The following is a 17,058-nucleotide window of genomic DNA, read 5'->3' as shown; positions in this document are numbered from 1 at the left end:
CGCACTGTACGATTTTAATGATCAAGGCTGCGGATGTCCTGTGGTTCATCCAGTCGCTGATCGGTTTTGTGCACGCAAAAAAGACTGTCATCAGCGTGTGCGCTACTGGAAGCAATGCTCAGCGATTGTCAAGCTTCAGCTGCCGCTCGAGCGAGCGGGAATTTCCGACTTTTTAAAGCATGCTTAAGTTATTCATGGCTATTGATCCCGTAACAAAGTGCCTAGTGCTCTTTACGATGGTTAGCGCTGTTCAACCCAATTCACCCATCAGTGGATAGTAGGCAAGTCTACATGCATGGAAAAAAAAAATGTGGATGCGTGCTTTTTTTTGTTCGTTCAGATATAGCGATAACCGATTATAATGATTGAATTTTCCAGTTTTCTCAATATCATTATAAGTGGACTGCCGTGTGCTTATCACCTTTTACAACAGTCAGCTTTTCACTTCCAACAGCCTTCATCATCATCATCATCATCAGCCTGATTATACCCACTGCAGGGCGAAGGCCTCTCTCATATTTTTCCACTTAACCCGGTTCTGTGCCTTAAGCCACTTTAAAATTGCCGCTCTCCACACTTCCCTTCCTACAGCCAGCAATCTCACAACTACCCTGTATACCTTCTCTCTCCAGTTCAGACAGAGTTGCCGATGCCACCAAACTGTTCACCAGCCTAACACCTCCCTCCTCCATACACAATCTACAAAGACTGAAAGCAGCTCTCCAAGCATTTCATAACAGGGCTCTCGCCTTCTCTGCGCAGTCAACCTTAGATGTGGCACTCAAAGCCTTGTGCCCACAACCGTTCGCTCTTCAGTGTATGCCTAATCACATGAGCCTTCCCGGCAATGAGCTGGTTTTCCAGCACATCTGTACTACTCCACACCGAAAATGAGTTTGCGTTGCTTTCAAGAACGTTTTCGCCCTCACCCGATTCGTGAAGCATCAGAGCCGGACGTCAGTTCGGTTGCCACTGCGAGCAGCGACAGGAAGTGAATGCATTCCATTTGCACAAGCAACACGCCCAGCAGCACCAAGCTGCAGTATTCCTCCTATTGCTTTGGCGATAAAGGCTGTGACAGATGGTGGCTGTGGCTGCAACCGATAGTGAACAACGAAAGCTGGGCTGTCTGCACAGTACTAACTGGAAACGATTTGCCGCTGCTGGTGCAGGCAGTATTTTACGTTTTGCACTCTGTTTACACAGGTGCTGCAAGTACAGCTAGATACTGCTGTTATGACTTTATTTGCCTCATCATAAAGAAAGAAAAAAAAAGGAATCAGCTGAAACCCTCTTCCTGTGTTGCTCGGCGTGGGTGCACTGTGATTTGGCAGACAAAGTTTTAGAGGTTCACCCGGTGTGAAGCATGCACATACCCCTCTCAGCCGCTTGAAAACCAACTTGTAAGCTGAATTCAGAGCCACAGCACTGCAGTTATCAAAAACCCTAAACGATGTCCGCCCCATCGCGGTGGTAGTGGTAAGACGCTCGTCTACTGTGCCGGAGTGCCCGGATTCAATCACGACCGCTGGCGGCTGCGTTTCCGAAACGAAGTGGCGTCCGTGCACTGTGCGGTGTCAGTGCACGTTAAAGATCTCTTCTGGGTGGTCGAAATTACTCCGCAGCCCTCCACTATGGCACCCCTTTCTCTCTTTCTGCTTTCACTCCCACCTTCCTCCCCTTACGGTACCAATTATTATATTACTATTATTAAATGATGTAAAAAAAAACTACTTCTGGCACGTCCAACATGTCAGTGGAATAAGACATCACGGGCGACTAAACATCCACATAATGAGTGTGTTCATGTTGTCACACATGGTACGCACACAATCTCGATGTGAGACGCTCCTCAGTCGTGTTCTAGAATAGGGTAAGCATGCATGTTTGGAGGAAACACTAGCATTTTGCGGAACACGATGCTGTTTGTCACATCGCTGCTCAGCATTCACATATGCAGACATGACGACAGCTCCACACGTAGTGGCACCATCTGGTTTTAAGAGTCAACAATTTCAGCAATAAACTGGTGTTTCAGGTTACACCTATGAGCTACTGGATCATCCAATGAAATGACAAGCCAGCCGGAACTGTCATCTTTCAATTTATTATGAGCAAGATGAAACATAGAAAAAGCCCTGCACCAACTTTACAGCCTGGAGACATACCGAAAAACGCAGTAACGGCAATGAGTTCACCCCAAAGCAAGAGGCTCTGGCTACACAGTGTGCCTCATTTGGGTCCTTGAGCACCTGCGACAGAAGCTTACCCCGTTATGCTATGTGAATGAGGTAACCACCTGGTTTCTTTGGCACTTTTCGCTTCATCCGAGCCACCACATCCAGTTCCGGTGTTTCCATCAATCAAACGAGGGCCATACCAACGTTTTCAAAACAATGCAAGCTCAGAATATGGGCCCAGAGATCCCATGTATGAGCCCATCGACAATGGGCACTGTCAAGGCTTACAGGCGCACTGTTCAGGAACATCAATATGACAGGCTTCAGTGTGGTAAAATTGTCTATGTATACAGTGAAAGCTCATCAATTCAAACCCTCATAATTAACATTTTTGTGTAATTCAAATACTATTTGGTCCGGCCGAGCTCCGCAGAGGTCTGTGTACAAAAAGCCAGTCGGTTCTGCTACGGATAATTCAAACTATGCACCGCCATGTCTAGGCAGCCTGGCATCCAACACATGACCAAAGAAATGCCCCTGTGATAGGGCTGCATAGTTGTGAGGCCATGCACTGCAGCCGGTGGAATTGGAGGCCGTGTCAGCAGTTGCTGTCTGCTCCCCATGAACTCCGAGACTTGCAACTAAATGCTCTTTAGTTAGGTCCTGGGTAATTCAGACATACGAATAAACATTTCTGTCAACACGATCCCAGCTGACGCCCATGTAAGGCTATTGCGTCCGACGGCCGCTACCGGTGCCGCACCAGTTAGGCCACGATTGCGTAGCCAGGTTGCGCAGTTGACCGCGCACCTCTAACGTTCGCGCAAAGCCATGTGTTGCAAAACACAAACAGCCTCATATTTAAGTATGCAGTAAAAGTAAAGTAAAAAAAGCCAACATTATGTTGGCTTTTTTTGGCCAACTTAGTAGTCAGCCTCATAGTACTTAGTTTCAATTTCGCTTTTATGAGTCCCGGGCAAGACTGCGGCAACAGTGCTCATTGGCCCAGCATCAACCAGCTAACCAACTGCAGTTGCGCATTGTTTTGGACGGCGATAGTGGGTTTTTTACACGCTTACGCCTTGGTTCTTCCGCTGCTCCCAAATTGTGCGGCCGTAAGTGCTATTCAGCACATCAAGCGGAGAAGCCTCATATGCGGCGCTGGCTGCTTGTGAACGAGCACAGCAACTACCGCTTTGCACCGTGAAGGATGCCAGGGAGGCCCTTACTGATTCTGAGCATGTCTGCTATGATGCTCCTAACAGTGTGCACGCAATAAAACACTGAATGCAATACGAAGGACAGTCATTGGTGAGCCGTGATCACGATGCCAGTGATCGCAGTGATGATGGCAGTGGACGATGCCAGTCAAATCGCAATGTGCTGAAGCAAATGTAATGAACACCAGGCTTGCCCAACTGGATGAAGCAAGCAAGCCAAAGCACCGCCCGTGCCCCTCAAGGCTGCTGGCACTCTGTCAAGTTCCGTGTCTCGTCACTGTTCCTTCATTCCGTCCGTGCGACTTGTTTTGTTCCACCATCTACCATGTTCTTAGTGCCTCATCGCGATGGGGCGGTGCGCAAGCCATACAGCTACTTCAAAACTTAAAGCTATCGAGTAAGCGCTAAAGCATGGTAACTGCACTGCCAACAGGCACTTCAGCTTAAACAAGTTCTGCACACGTTATTAACAGAAACTGCAGTGTCGACACGGGCTCAGATCAAGACTCTGATCAAGAGTAGAACTGTACGGTCTGCTGTGAACATTATACCACGAAATGCGGGGAGTGATGGTGAGGCTGCGTACAGCAAATAAAGTGCTTTTGGCAACCCTGCACTTTTACAACGAAGGCAAGTTCTGCTTGAAGGTAGTTTTGGTTATATTTACAACAGCTGGCCTAAGAATCCCGATTAACACTACATTAAAATTTGCTTTTAGTGCTCAAAACATGTGCTAGAAAATTTTTTCCACATAATTATCGCACCCCCTAACTTCGCATCAATTTTCCGCGAAATTAAGCGCGAGCATTATGAGAGTAAATACGCCATTTTCCATAACACTGTGTCCATTGAGCACCATTCAATATAAAGAAGCAAATAATGTCACTCTTTTAAAATAAAAAATTTTCACTACTGCCTCAAAAAAAAAAAAAAAAGAGCAAAGATAAAACTGCACTATGACCTCAAAAGCATGCTACACACCACCTATGATTTTGCAGAACTTCCATAAAACTGATTCTGCAGCATTTTTTGTAGACCAAGGTATACATAAAAAATGAAAAGGTGCTGACGCAGTACGATGTTACATACGGTCGCAGTGATATAGCATCCACAAGTACTGCAAGGGCAGTGAACAACATGGCAGATGGAAAACATGGTCTCTGAAAAACATACGCTCTCATTGTGTGGAAGGGAAACCTAAGTGCTTTGAGCAACAGGCCAATTTCACTAGGAGTTTTTCTAAGCCACCGCTGCCGCGGTGCATGCTGGTCATTTGTAGTTATGCTCCTGCGGCTGTGCCGAAATCACTGCCACCACCATCTTTCTCTACGTGTTGGAAAGTGTTTCAAGGCATTTTCTGCTAGTTCTTCGCGCTGCACAATGGCCAGTGTTATCTGTTTTGTTTGCGCAATAAGCACGAAAAGCGTTGGTCCCATAGCCTTCGCCGCTGTGTTGATGGTGTCCAAGCCGATAAAGCTGTGATACAGCACAGCTTAACTTCAAAAGCATCCACAACGCATTTCGGTGACCTCACTGCATGCATGTTACTGAAACTGATCAAGCAATGCATATGAGGAGTATACGAGATGCACAGACGGGTACAAGCAGGAGCGAAAATGATGGAACAATTGAACGAGATGCACTACCGCAATAGTGTTCTGCAACTTTATCTGAACTGTTCTGAAAAAATCTCCCACCTCAACAGGAGGCTCGTTTGCGGTGAAATTGCGCACAGAAATTGTGCGTTGTTGACCCTTTTTTCCCTAGTAAATGTCACAGTGGTGCTTGCCTGGTTTGGCCGCGCATAATGAGAAACTAGAATAGTTTGGTTTCTAAGCGAGAGCGAGAGAGACCAACACCAGCTTTCCAGCGAAAGGCAGTGGTGGTGCCATCTGGCTAGTCGTGCGCATTGCAGCACTCGCCTCAGCAGCTTTCTGTAGTGGCGCTTTCCTCCAGCGAAGCCATATTCTTCTTCAGACAATGTTACGTTGCGGTTTGTTTCACAGTATGCGTGCTAGCTACCTCCGCACATCGAGTTAATTGACATTATAGTGGAAATCAAGAAGAAACAGGCATGGGCAGGGCATGTAGAGTGAAGAAAGGAAAACAAACGGTCGCTAAGGGTAAAAAATTGATTTCTAGGGGGAGAAAAAGCTTAGCAGGGGGCAGCAGAAAGTTAGGTGGGCAGATGATGTTAAGAAGTTCGCAGGGGTCAAATGGATGCAGCTAACACAGGACCGGGTTAATTGGAGCAATATGTGGGAGGCCTTCGTTCCGCAGTGGGTGTCACTGATGATGATGGCTGCACTTCTGAGCTCTTCCTGTACTACACACAGACCTTACCTTTGGCGGGGAGTCCTCCACCACTAGAGGGGGGGATGGCGATGGCGGCGGTGGTGTGGCTGCTGCACTTCGGCGACGGCGTTTCGCCACAAGGGATGATGGCCCCGCAAGTGACGCGTCCCGATCCGGCACAGCCTGAAAGTCATGGGCATGGTGGTTTACATGTTACTGCTACAAGCAACAGAGGAAATGCAGTTGCTTTGACAATAAGACTGCCAAAAGGACACTGCAACTGGCCATCAAAATGGCAAATTGGCACTTTTGGCTTATTTCTCCCCCTCTCTTTACATCAAACCAATAATCTCGGAATATGGTGACAGCCGCACTCATCTGCATTACCTCACATTCACCATAGAAAAAAAATGTTTGCAGAATAAAGCAGGTGAGGATCATTATTACTCCATGTAGATACACAGGGACCGTATGGTGACAGCCACACTCATCTGCGTTACCTCACATTCACCATAGAAAAAAAATGTTTGCAGAATAAAGCAGGTGAGGATCATTATTACTTCATGTAGATACACAGGGACCGCTTGATTCCAACCATGTAAGCCAAGGTCAAAACCGGGACAGTATCTCCAGTGACAAATCTCGCCTATTGTGTTATGCATGATAAGCTAGTGCATGACCACTTGACCATGACTAATGACCTTTGACCCTGAAAGGTGATTAATTCTTGATAACATCTGAGATCACATGGTAGGCACTCATTGACGTCAGTTGAACATGTGGTATGAATTAGCAAAACCAAGAAAAAACAGACAACGCTCATCGAACTTGGTTTAACTGTTTTTAACTGCCGCTATTTTTTTATGGACCTTCTTGTTAAGGGCCTCATTTGTACTAGTGGACCTACATCACCTACACCAGTTCTAGTGTCCCCAAAGCGGGACACACGAAAGTCTACAATGATAACCAAAGAACAGTCCTGGCCAGTCAATGATGGCTAGGTAAGATCCATACACAGCGAGTACGCATGGAGGAAAGGGCAATTAACGTCGGCAGAGATCTTGGACGTCTTGCGCTTAGAGGATGCCAGAGAACACATCCTGCTTTGTAAAAGGAACGCCTAGCGCACCGTGGCCACTTTTGCTCTGGTGGAAAAACTGAGTGAGAGCCCAGCTTGGCCCGCCTGAGAAAAAGTATCCTAACTAGGGCCCAGCCCAAGCCCGGAGCCAAAAGCTTCCAAGCGGCCCGGGCCGCGGGCTAGACTGGGCCGGGTATGGGCTTCTGGGCCGGTCCGAGCCCGTGTGCAGCTGTAGTCCGACTTCCACGCTGTTAACAGCATGTGTTGTGTTCAAGTCACAAGCCACTGTGCTCATAATCCTTTTCAAAAACACTTTTTATAAGACAACTATCTGACAAGATAAACCTGTCCCGGTCCATAGCTTTCTGTTCTTAAGCCATTCTCTATGCATATGAGATACATATCCCAAAGGTCCCTGTGCTGGCCCTGTGGCTCGTCTTTACATAATTTGCATGCAAATTATTCCAGCAACACTGGATTAAGTGTGCAACAGAATGGTGCACATCACTTAGCCTTCCAGAAGCAACAGACCTGAGGCCGGCCATAGCGACGTGATGGACGTGCCGTCATCTGCCGAGCTGGGCCCACTTGCCGAGGCACCCTCTTGGCCTCCTCCACCACGGGTGGGCTGCTCAGGGATAGCACGCCCTGGCCATCGGGAGGCGGCAAAATGTTGGGGTTGAGCTGTGCCAGTTGGCCCACCCGCAACTCCGCTCGGTGCTCCAAGAACTCGTCCAGGGAGGAGCTCAAGAACGCACCACGCACGCCCTTAGACAGGGATGCCTCAGTAGCTGCGACTGGTAAGTGGGATGATAATAAATAAACTAGCTATGCTGCTGCAACACAACTCATATGTAAGAAAAGTGCGCGACACAACTAAGCCCACAACAGCAATCAAAGTAGACCGCCAAAAGCCATACACGCACCTCATTTCCTACTCCAGCCAGCTGTATAGCTTGAAGGATGCTTCAGTTTTGGTAGCCTTGATGCCATAGGCAGCATAAAAGGGCTTTTGCATAGCTGTTACCTCTTTGGTTACAACGCACGTGGCAACTGTGGCCTTACACATTAAAGTGCATTCCGCTTCCAGCACGATGGATGACGATGGCGCTAGTGGAAACTCTCAAGGTTACGTCACAGGCAACATAAATACCCTCGGAAAGTATAAGGCTGAACAGCCAAAGAGCTCAATTAGTTGAGCACGATGCCAGACATACGGAGGACATGAGTTGGATCCCACAGCTGCCATGCATTTCTTCCTCCTTTCTAATTACGTGCCACAGAATTAAAACACTAATTTCCCGCCTATCAGCACCACAATAGCAACAGTCCCTAATGCTTTCTTTACTTTCGGTGGTTGCTGGCTTCCTTAATATTAATGCAATAAAACGCCCCCTAATTTGCTACTCTTGTATGCTCAATAGCTCAAAAAAGACCTCAATTCTGAGTCTTGATAACATAAGTAGCAAGGAAGGGTTCTTACACAGCTGCCTTCAATCATATTCCAGATGACTTGCAAACAGAATAATCCACGTTCAGCGCTATGGGTGAGAGTTACTATGCAGCCTAATTACAGAATGAACTAACCATAAAACCAGTCCCAAACCAATCCAGTAGCCATGTACACATTTTTTGAACCTCAATATAATGATGTCGTAGTGTCCGGGAAAAACCTTGTTATATCACAAACTTCGTAATATTGAGGTTCTAGTGGCACAAATGATACTGTGCATCCCTGGAGCTTTCCTGTTCCACTTTAGTTTGCCTACATGCATTTTTGAGGGTAACACATGAGATTTTAGAAGGGACACAAAACAAAACAGGAAAGAGATTCGTTAACTCGAAGTCACATACCTCAACACATATCGTCATTCCAGGGTTTCAGCGTAGCAGTCGCTCACCCCCAAGCGCTGTGCGTTTAGATATAACTAGGGTTATAATAGTACTGCAGGAGTGGAGGAGGCGCCTTTGAGCTTAATACGCACACCCCGATCTCACCATAGGCAGAAAATGCGCCTATTTCGCTTGGCGCAGTCGGTTCGTTACATTGATTTTACACTTACTGATGCCGATCTGTGAGTATGATGGTGCACCATGCATTGCATATGAATGTGCACAAGAAGAGAAGAAAGGTTGAGGGATTACATTCCACCTGTAAGTACACTAAAACTAATAAAAACAATATATACTGCCACTGCTGTCATCTTGTACTCTGACTGCACCCATGTGCAGTTTCGTTTACAGGTCTTCAAGATCATCTTACTTTTCAGCGCACACAAAATGGCTGCATACATTTTGGTCATGCTTCATGTGTTTGTAGTCTGCATAAACGATTACATTTTTTTATTGCAATTATAAAGGAAGCGACCACTTCTCCTGGACAACCTCATTTTCAACTTGTGCGAGAAGATATAGTGGAACTTGACAAGAAAATCAGGATGTACCACAAGATGAATGAAAAATTGGTAGCGGTTTAACCATGGTTGAATAGTAGTTAAAATCTGCATTTAGTCCGTTACAATTATACTCGACATAAGCTCTGTAACGATATATGACGTTGTAGCATAGAGTTGAATTTTTTATCACAATTAGCAAATAGCTGCGACTAATTGTGACACGTAGTGCTTAAAGGCCTATTCTTGATGTAAGCTATCCAATTCACGTGTGCTAGCCACTATGTCCGAAGTGAAGTTGTAATAAATTTACGAATAATATTGTATATGCTAAGAGCCGTAATTCTCTGTCGTCTCAATTGCTGGATCCGCGACAGTAGGTATGGTCATGACTGTATTTCAAGTGTAATGTCTTAGTTTACTACTACGAGCGCAATTTTGATCTAAGCAACATACTCCTATCTTCCCTCTGCATATGAATGATAGTATTGTTAAATTAATTAAGTAATACTGCTTAAATGGTACATAGTAACAAATCAAGATGGGAGAAAAATGTGACAAAATATTCTTCCAAGCAGAGGAGGGCAGTGTTAAAGTATCGGCAGAAGCAAATGCTTGGTCAAGAAATTTTTGCCGTGTCATTTTAGTTAAAGCAACTGTGCTCATGCACGTGTAAAAGGTATAGATTACAGGAATTTTGAACATGGCTCCTTGTTATCAATTAGCTCTTGAGACAAGTATTTGCTTAATCACACACAGAGACTGTCCCTGGGAACTAGGCCACAGGAACCTGTGTGATCAAGAGCAGGAAAACAAATTCTACAGATTCCTGTGAAACACTATTCTATTGAAGAACTCACGGCCGCTCTCTGCATTGTTATCAATATGAAAAAGCGCTTGTTTAAGCGCATCATTGTGCTCGAATACCTGAAGATTTCTAATACAATACACTCCTATTCAATGGAGTTTCTCGTGGCATAGAGATTTTTTTTTTCTTTTTTTTCGGTGGGGCGTAGGGGAGGTAAAGACGGCTGTCCGCCGAGCAGTTGACTAAAGGTCTTCTCCAGTGGCTCTTATGAGGCTTCAAATGTCCAGTCGTTGGCGGTAACACAAAACAGAAATGATACAAGAGTGCCTTCTGCTAGATCCAACACAATGTGCTCACTGATGGCTGAAAAATCCAAAGTTAGCAGTGTTGTGTACTTTAGTAAGTGCGTGCTCATGTAAACAAGCCGTGTGTCATGCGCTGCGGTGCTGCACAAGATCTGCACTGTAGTAGAATATGCTGCAGGGTTTTGCACATTCTCTTTTTAACTTTTTTGCTTGTGTTGTTGAATGCCTAGAGGCATGGACACACAAAGTTACTTGAACAAACCATTGAGTGCATCTGATCAAATTGTCTACTGCTGAGCTTTCTCTCATTCGGCCTTAAGAAATGGTATTAAAAATTAGGAAGTGGTTTATTTATAAACAAAACTAGCCGTACACAGCCAGGCCCAGCACAACCTGGGCCCACCACTTCAAGCCCGTGCCCGGCCCAGGCCAGCAGCTTTAAGCCCGAGCCCAGCTTAAGCCCTGCAAAGCAGCAATTTTCAGGCCCGGCCCAGGCTTGGGCTTTTGGGGCGGCCCGAGCCCGTGCAGTGCTCTAGCGCTAGGTACTCAACCAGGCCTCACCTCTGCACTCCAGCAGTTCTATTATAATCCCCTTGAATACAAGCACTGAGGTACTGTCTGACCAAATTATAAATACCTCGAAATATTTATTGATGGCTGGAGGTATAAACGCCATCCGAGCTTCGCATGTCGATGCAGCGACTGCCACCGGGCGGGCACTGTCACCGAATACTAAACTAATGACAGTTGCGGCAGCTCATTAAAGGCGTCAAGCAACCCTGCAACCCATTAAGTGCTTTTGAGACCTTTTTTTCCTTTCCGTTTTCTTTGTCAGATCTCTTGGTGTGATCGCCAGTTGAAAAGGGTACGGCCACATCGCCATCGCGCAGGCTGGTCGCCGCACAATCGCAAAATAGCGCGAAATAGCGTTTATTTCGTATAGCTGTGTGGAGCGCAGGATACGTTTTTAGAAATGTTGACCCCGGAGTATGCACAATCTTTCACATGTGATTTACAACATCAGTGCATACGCTAGCTAGGGGCTAATTTAGCTGCCTTTATTTTATGGCCGTGAGATTCACAGCACTGAAGATTCTTGAATTGTGTTCTAAAGCGTGCGGTTGAGATTGTTTACTTGGATGCTGTAGGTCTTTTTATTTTTTACTTGACAAGATTCTTGAGTTTTGATATTATCGACGAACTCGTCGCTTTCTGGGCACCTCACCGGGAGTCAGGACGGTTGCTGTACGGTACGCATGTTTCCCTCTTGCAGTAGTAGCAGTGGCAAACTCTTCCATGAATTTTCAGTTCAGCTCGAAAGAAAGAACTCGCCTTGATTTTAGTGTGCCTGTATATTAAAACGAGTTGCTGTCTTTGGTTTCCTCACCTAGTGATTGCAGACGACAGGTGTAACGCCAAAAAGTTTTTCTTTTGCTGTAGCCGGTCCTCACCTTTCGTCCATAATCCTCTAAAGTTTACAGCATTTTGCATGTTTACATGCTTACAGCTGTGAGCATGAGACATCCGAGAAGCATGTATGTACACCTCAGTATCAGTAATAAAAAAAGTAAAAACGGAATAACATTCTCTTCCGTGAATCCATGAGTCTAGCATACACATTGACGTAACAACTCACATTTCAAAGATCGTGCATGTGCATACTATGGCGTTAGCAAAGAGCACGACCAGCGTACAGCTACTGCACCACTGCAAGCATGACTCGCTCAGCGAGAACCGCACACTGTCCGCTATATTGTTTAGACAGCAAAGTAGCTTGCATCGATGTTGACTTCGCCGAAGCGTCTTCGTGAGACTGCTTCGTGAGAATTGGAACGCGTCCCAAGAAGGCGCCTGCCCGGCTAATCATCTAATTAGACGTCTACAAGAGGGTATTGGAACGCACCATAAGAAATACAATTCGGCACATTCTGGAGCCAAACCTCCCCCCCATCTGACAACGGCACCCTTATAAACATGAACGCCATGTGTTTCGCTTCCAACATAAAGTATCCTGCGTGGCTGGGATCGGATCAATGCCCTCGAGAGCCGCCGTCGAGCGCTGTAATCATTGGCCACCGTGGCTGTGTGAGATAGGCTAAGTTAAGCATGTACAGGGTCCTTCAAAATATGTGCGAACACGGCAAAGCGTGCCCGCGCTCCGTGAGCGTCAGCGCATCCGGCGCGGTAGCGCATCGAAACAATGTGGCGCATGCGCACGCTATGTGCGCATGCGAACGCTTCGAATATGTGCGAATATGCGAATTTGTGCGAATAGGCGAATATCTGCGAACGCTTCGCCGTGTTCGCACATATTTTGAAGGACCCTGTACATAGTATGTGCGTAAAGTTTTAAAGAAAGCAACGTTATAATAGTTAGTCAAACCATGGCTGCCGCGACCGGCTCCGGTGCAGTGCCGCGCTTCATCGCGGAGGCTATGTTCAAACGTTTCAGTTCAGCTTTTATGCCGCGAGGTGACGCCAGGCGTAGACTGGTCTAGACATCTAAGAATTGGAATGTGGCGCCTTCTGGAGCCAAACCTCCCCCCCCCCCCCCCCATCTGACAACGGCACCCTTATAACACACAAACGCCATGTGTTTCACTTCCAACGCAAAGTATTCTGTGTGGCAGGGATTGAATCCGAGCCCTCAGGATCCGCAGTCGAGCGCTGTAATAATTGGCCCCCGTGGCAGTGCGAGATAGGCTTACGTTAGGACGAGAGGATGAAATGACTGTCTCAACGTGTCTTTGCGGGCCAGCGAATAAAATATACACTCTACACCGCGCTGCTCTAGTCTGAACGTAATCCAGGAAGTCGAAGTATCGCTCTCCGAGTGAAGCATCCTTCTCTGTGAAGAGAGAAATTTTCCTTTTTTTTTTCTTTAAATTGTGTAGCTTAGAAACGTGCTTTACACTTTGTGGTAAGTAAAACAAGTATTTTTTGGTTGCAGGGTGTATAGTTTGACAAAATTTGCTTTCTATGCTGGCAAAAACTTTGTTGTATCGAAAGGCGCAGAACTGCTCCGTTAAATCGAGGGTAAAAATATTTACATTTATATCAATGGAAGCAAGAAACTGAAACAAAGATTGCCGCATCGTGAACGTTACGACTGGTTTTGGGTTGGGTTATGACTGGTTTTGCGACCGACTAGATCATTCCGTTGTTCTGCAATTCAGCTCCAGTGTACTGACACTCTAAAAGTTAGGTTACATGCCATATAAAAACCCGTGCCTTAAAGTAGATTTCACAGCTGCTGCCACAGTTCAGTCGTTCGAGCACCTTATATGCGCAACATGTGGAGGCAGTGGATTTGGTTCCTATTGGTGGCATGTAGTTTTTTTTTTTCCACCCTTCCTAAATAATTACAGCAGAATTACATGTAAAACAAGTATCACATAGGAGCAAAACAGTTTGTATCATCTAAAAAAATTGGTGAAATTAGCACAGATCTGTTTACGGCTGACGAGATTTATTTATGACCCCATAACTGTAGCTCACTATACAATTGCAATACATTCAGCTCAAGTGTCAGTAACAATTTGGCAAATTTGCAGGCTGCGTGCCACCACTCACGGCTCCCTGTGTATACTGTGCGACTAGTAATCACAGAGTCGATAATGTGCAGGCCGCATATAGCGCTTGAAAGCTCAATATTCTGCACATTGTACACACTGCGCTCCAGCATTTTAAAACTTTACATCACCCTGAAATTGGTATCAACCGTGTTCATACCATCAAGGTTAGTACCAAGTGAAAATAATAAGACCACTAAATTTCCACTGTTCCAGAACAAAAAAAAATTGATCTACTTGGTTTCATGAACTGTTGGCCTCCTTTCCACATCATATTGAGTCCCTAATTTCCCTACCCTTGCTTGCTCAACAGTAGGGGTCAGTGGTACCATAAATGTTGTGAAGCATGAGTGCAGAGAAAGAGAAAAGTATACAAGGAACGTGCAGCGCAATCATACTAACCTGGCAAGTTTTCCCGCTTTGGTGTAGCCAGTGGTGGTGCTGCTACTTTGTCTGAATCCGAGTGTTGACCCGCAGCTGCCAGTGACGCAGCTGCCTGCCGAGTCATCAGTGATGAAGGTGGCTCAGGCGTTTCTTCTGGGTGCCAGGCCTTCTCATTGATCTGGTCCATGACCCAGCGTGTTGTCTGATCCGCCATTTGATCAGAACCAAATGCCTTGCGGCGCCACCCCTTTATTTTAGTGATATCTGTTGTCTTACGTGGAAGAACAACCAACGACTGTCGTTCCTCTGCCCAGTCCGGTTCACGCCAGTCGTCTTCTGCCACACCCGATCGAGCCACAGACGAAGGTGCTGACCCGTCCGGTGAATGTGGCTCACGATATTGCTCTTCTCTAAGTTGGTCCATAGAACGGGCAAACTCCCGAAGGTCCTCCGCACTAGTAAAGCTAAAAAACGCTACACCGTCAATGCTGTCCACTTCCACAGAACCCTGGAATTGGCTCAAGACCAGCTGGGTCTCCTTGGATAGCGTCTCCTCAGTCTCTACAGGCCCCTGCAGCAAAGCACAGTCTAGCCTTTCACACCTGCAGTCCCAATGGCAGCAATTAACAAAACAGGACAAACAGTCTTGATTACTGGTGCCTGGAACCAGGAAATACAAGCACTAAAAGCCCAATACAGGCAGGCATTTTGGACTAAAATAAAATATTAGCTGAAGAAGGCATAGTTAAACAGTCAGCGTGAGCAGTTTCTGCAAGATCTGTGTAACAAAGTGTGCGTGGTCTTCAATATATGACTGAGCAATCACAGCAGCCCCTCTTGTCTAACACATTGACCAGGCCGTAGCTCAGTTAGCAAAGCAATTGCACCAAACACAACCATCAACATAGCATGAAATGCAAGCGCTCCACTTAGTCAACCTGTGTTGCATAAATTGCTCACTATTGTTCTACTGAATGCATGCAGACTGCTAGGAGCCCAATCATGTGCATATTGCACTGATTGGGCCAAATTGCCCTTATTTTCATCATGCTGCATACAGCATGTGAAACAGAGGTTTGCTGTTTCCCCAACCACCCACAGAAGGAACCTTGGCGGTGCTCCCTTTTGTTGAATACAATCACTTCAGAGCTGCAAGCACTTGGGAGTAGAAGAAAAGAACTGCTTAGATGATCTGATGTGGTTCATGGCCTTTGCGGCATGTGGCAGTGAGTCTCCCAAGCGCTACTTTATCTGCTGGCCACTACTGAAGAAGCACATGTGCCAACAAGCATTTTCATTCACTCCGCAATAGTTTCTTAGTGCCAAATCCGCCATTAGCGCGAGTTTTCTGCGCATGCGCGAAGTCGGAGTGGCGACCGATGGAAACATATTGGACGGCGTCGACGGCGTTTCTCGGCGGCGCCAGTGCACGAGGGCTGGCGGCACCGGGCGGCACGGTGACCGTCACAGGCTTGACAAAGCGATGCCAACCACATCTGCCGCGTACGGTTGCCACTCTCTAGGCGTGCCTGGATGCAAGACGCGTATTTTCAGGTTTCCTTCGGCGAGCCGCGACCAACAACAACGTAAAGCTTGAATTAATGACACCAAGCGTCAAGAGGTGAATGGCCAACCTTAGCAACCGACTGCATACTCTCGATTGTGCAAAAAACACTTCGTTACAGGTATGTGTGCATCTAAAGGAGATGTGCATGATGAAAAGTATCTACTGGAGTTTGCACTAAGCCTGTAACCCATCAGTAATAGCCGCAATGAGCATTTGTTCGGCGCGTGTTTACTTTATATGCAACGGAGCCTGGTGGTGATGTATTTTGTCGTTTGTTTTCTTTATGTGCGAAGGGGCCAGGTAGCGCAGATATCACAGGTGGCTGTGTGCGCTAGACCGTAATATTTAGCAGGTTTTATCGAGACTGCCGCCTGACTAAAAAGAAAAAAAAAAGGGCGTTTGTTGTGACACACCGCCGTTCGCGAGTCGAGTGGTTGAGCTGGTCATGAGGCTCCTGAAAGGCAGTGCATTAAAACGCTGTATTTTTTTCTTGTTAATCAGGTGGCAGTCACAATAAAACATGCTAAATATTACAGCCTAGCGCACACAGCCGCCTGTGACATCTAAGCTACCTAGCCCTTTCGCACATAAAGAAAAGAAACAACAAAATACGTCTCCACCAGGCCCCGGCGCTACTAAAGCAAACACGCACCGAAGAAATCCTCATTGCAGCTATCACTGGTGCGTTACAGGTTGGGTGCAAACTCCAGTAGGTACTTTTCATCATGCATAATTCCTTTAGATGCATACATACCTGTAGTATCGGTGTTTTTGCCGTTCGGAGCATATGACACACTCGACACTTTTGCACGACGCACAGTATTTTTTTTTTTTTTTACCTTAAAGGCTCGCCTTCGTGCACGCCAAAGCATTCGGATTTTGTTCCTTCGCAATCAGATGCACTTTGTTAGGGAGCTTGATAATCGTCGTCTTCGTCCAACTGTTTGCAACGGCAAGGAAACCGCCCGGCACAAATGAGTCTCCTGGAGGGTTCATGCTCATTCACTTGCAGAGTGGATCGCTCTGGACGTAGAACAAGGTTGGTTCCTCACCGAGATGCGCATCCGATATGTAGCAGATTCACATGTGTCACCAAGTCGTTGATTCCGCAGAAATCGCGGCGGAGGCAGAAAGGTTGTGGATCCTTTCACAACAGAATGACCATTCTCTGTGCACCGAGAACCTTATCACCACTGCGACCACATCCGTTCTGTCTCCTGAGGGTAGAAACCGGCTGCAGCGCTGATTCATCCGTA

The 17,058-nt window shown here is 46.5% G+C and overlaps 1 protein-coding gene across 11 annotated transcripts in view; it reads right to left on the bottom strand.

The window, feature by feature from the left end:
• LOC146190948 (uncharacterized) overlaps positions 1 to 17,058 on the bottom strand; it is a 98,941-nt gene that overhangs the window by 43,504 nt on the left and 38,379 nt on the right. For all 11 annotated transcript variants that reach the window (XM_084601339.1, XM_084601343.1, XM_084601348.1 and 8 more), the window contains 3 exons: positions 14,254 to 14,806; positions 7,305 to 7,570; positions 5,744 to 5,878 (listed from right to left, as the gene is read on the bottom strand). In XM_084601339.1, coding sequence (XP_084457465.1) covers positions 5,744 to 5,878; positions 7,305 to 7,570; positions 14,254 to 14,806 — 954 coding nt within the window. The remainder of the gene's footprint in view (positions 1 to 5,743; positions 5,879 to 7,304; positions 7,571 to 14,253; positions 14,807 to 17,058) is intronic.

The sequence above is a fragment of the Amblyomma maculatum genome, chromosome 4, assembly GCF_055883805.1.
Source record: "Amblyomma maculatum isolate TAMU_Amacu chromosome 4, ASM5588380v1, whole genome shotgun sequence".
NCBI classification, from domain to species: domain Eukaryota; kingdom Metazoa; phylum Arthropoda; class Arachnida; order Ixodida; family Ixodidae; genus Amblyomma; species Amblyomma maculatum.
This window is presented reverse-complemented; position numbering and strand designations above follow the sequence as displayed.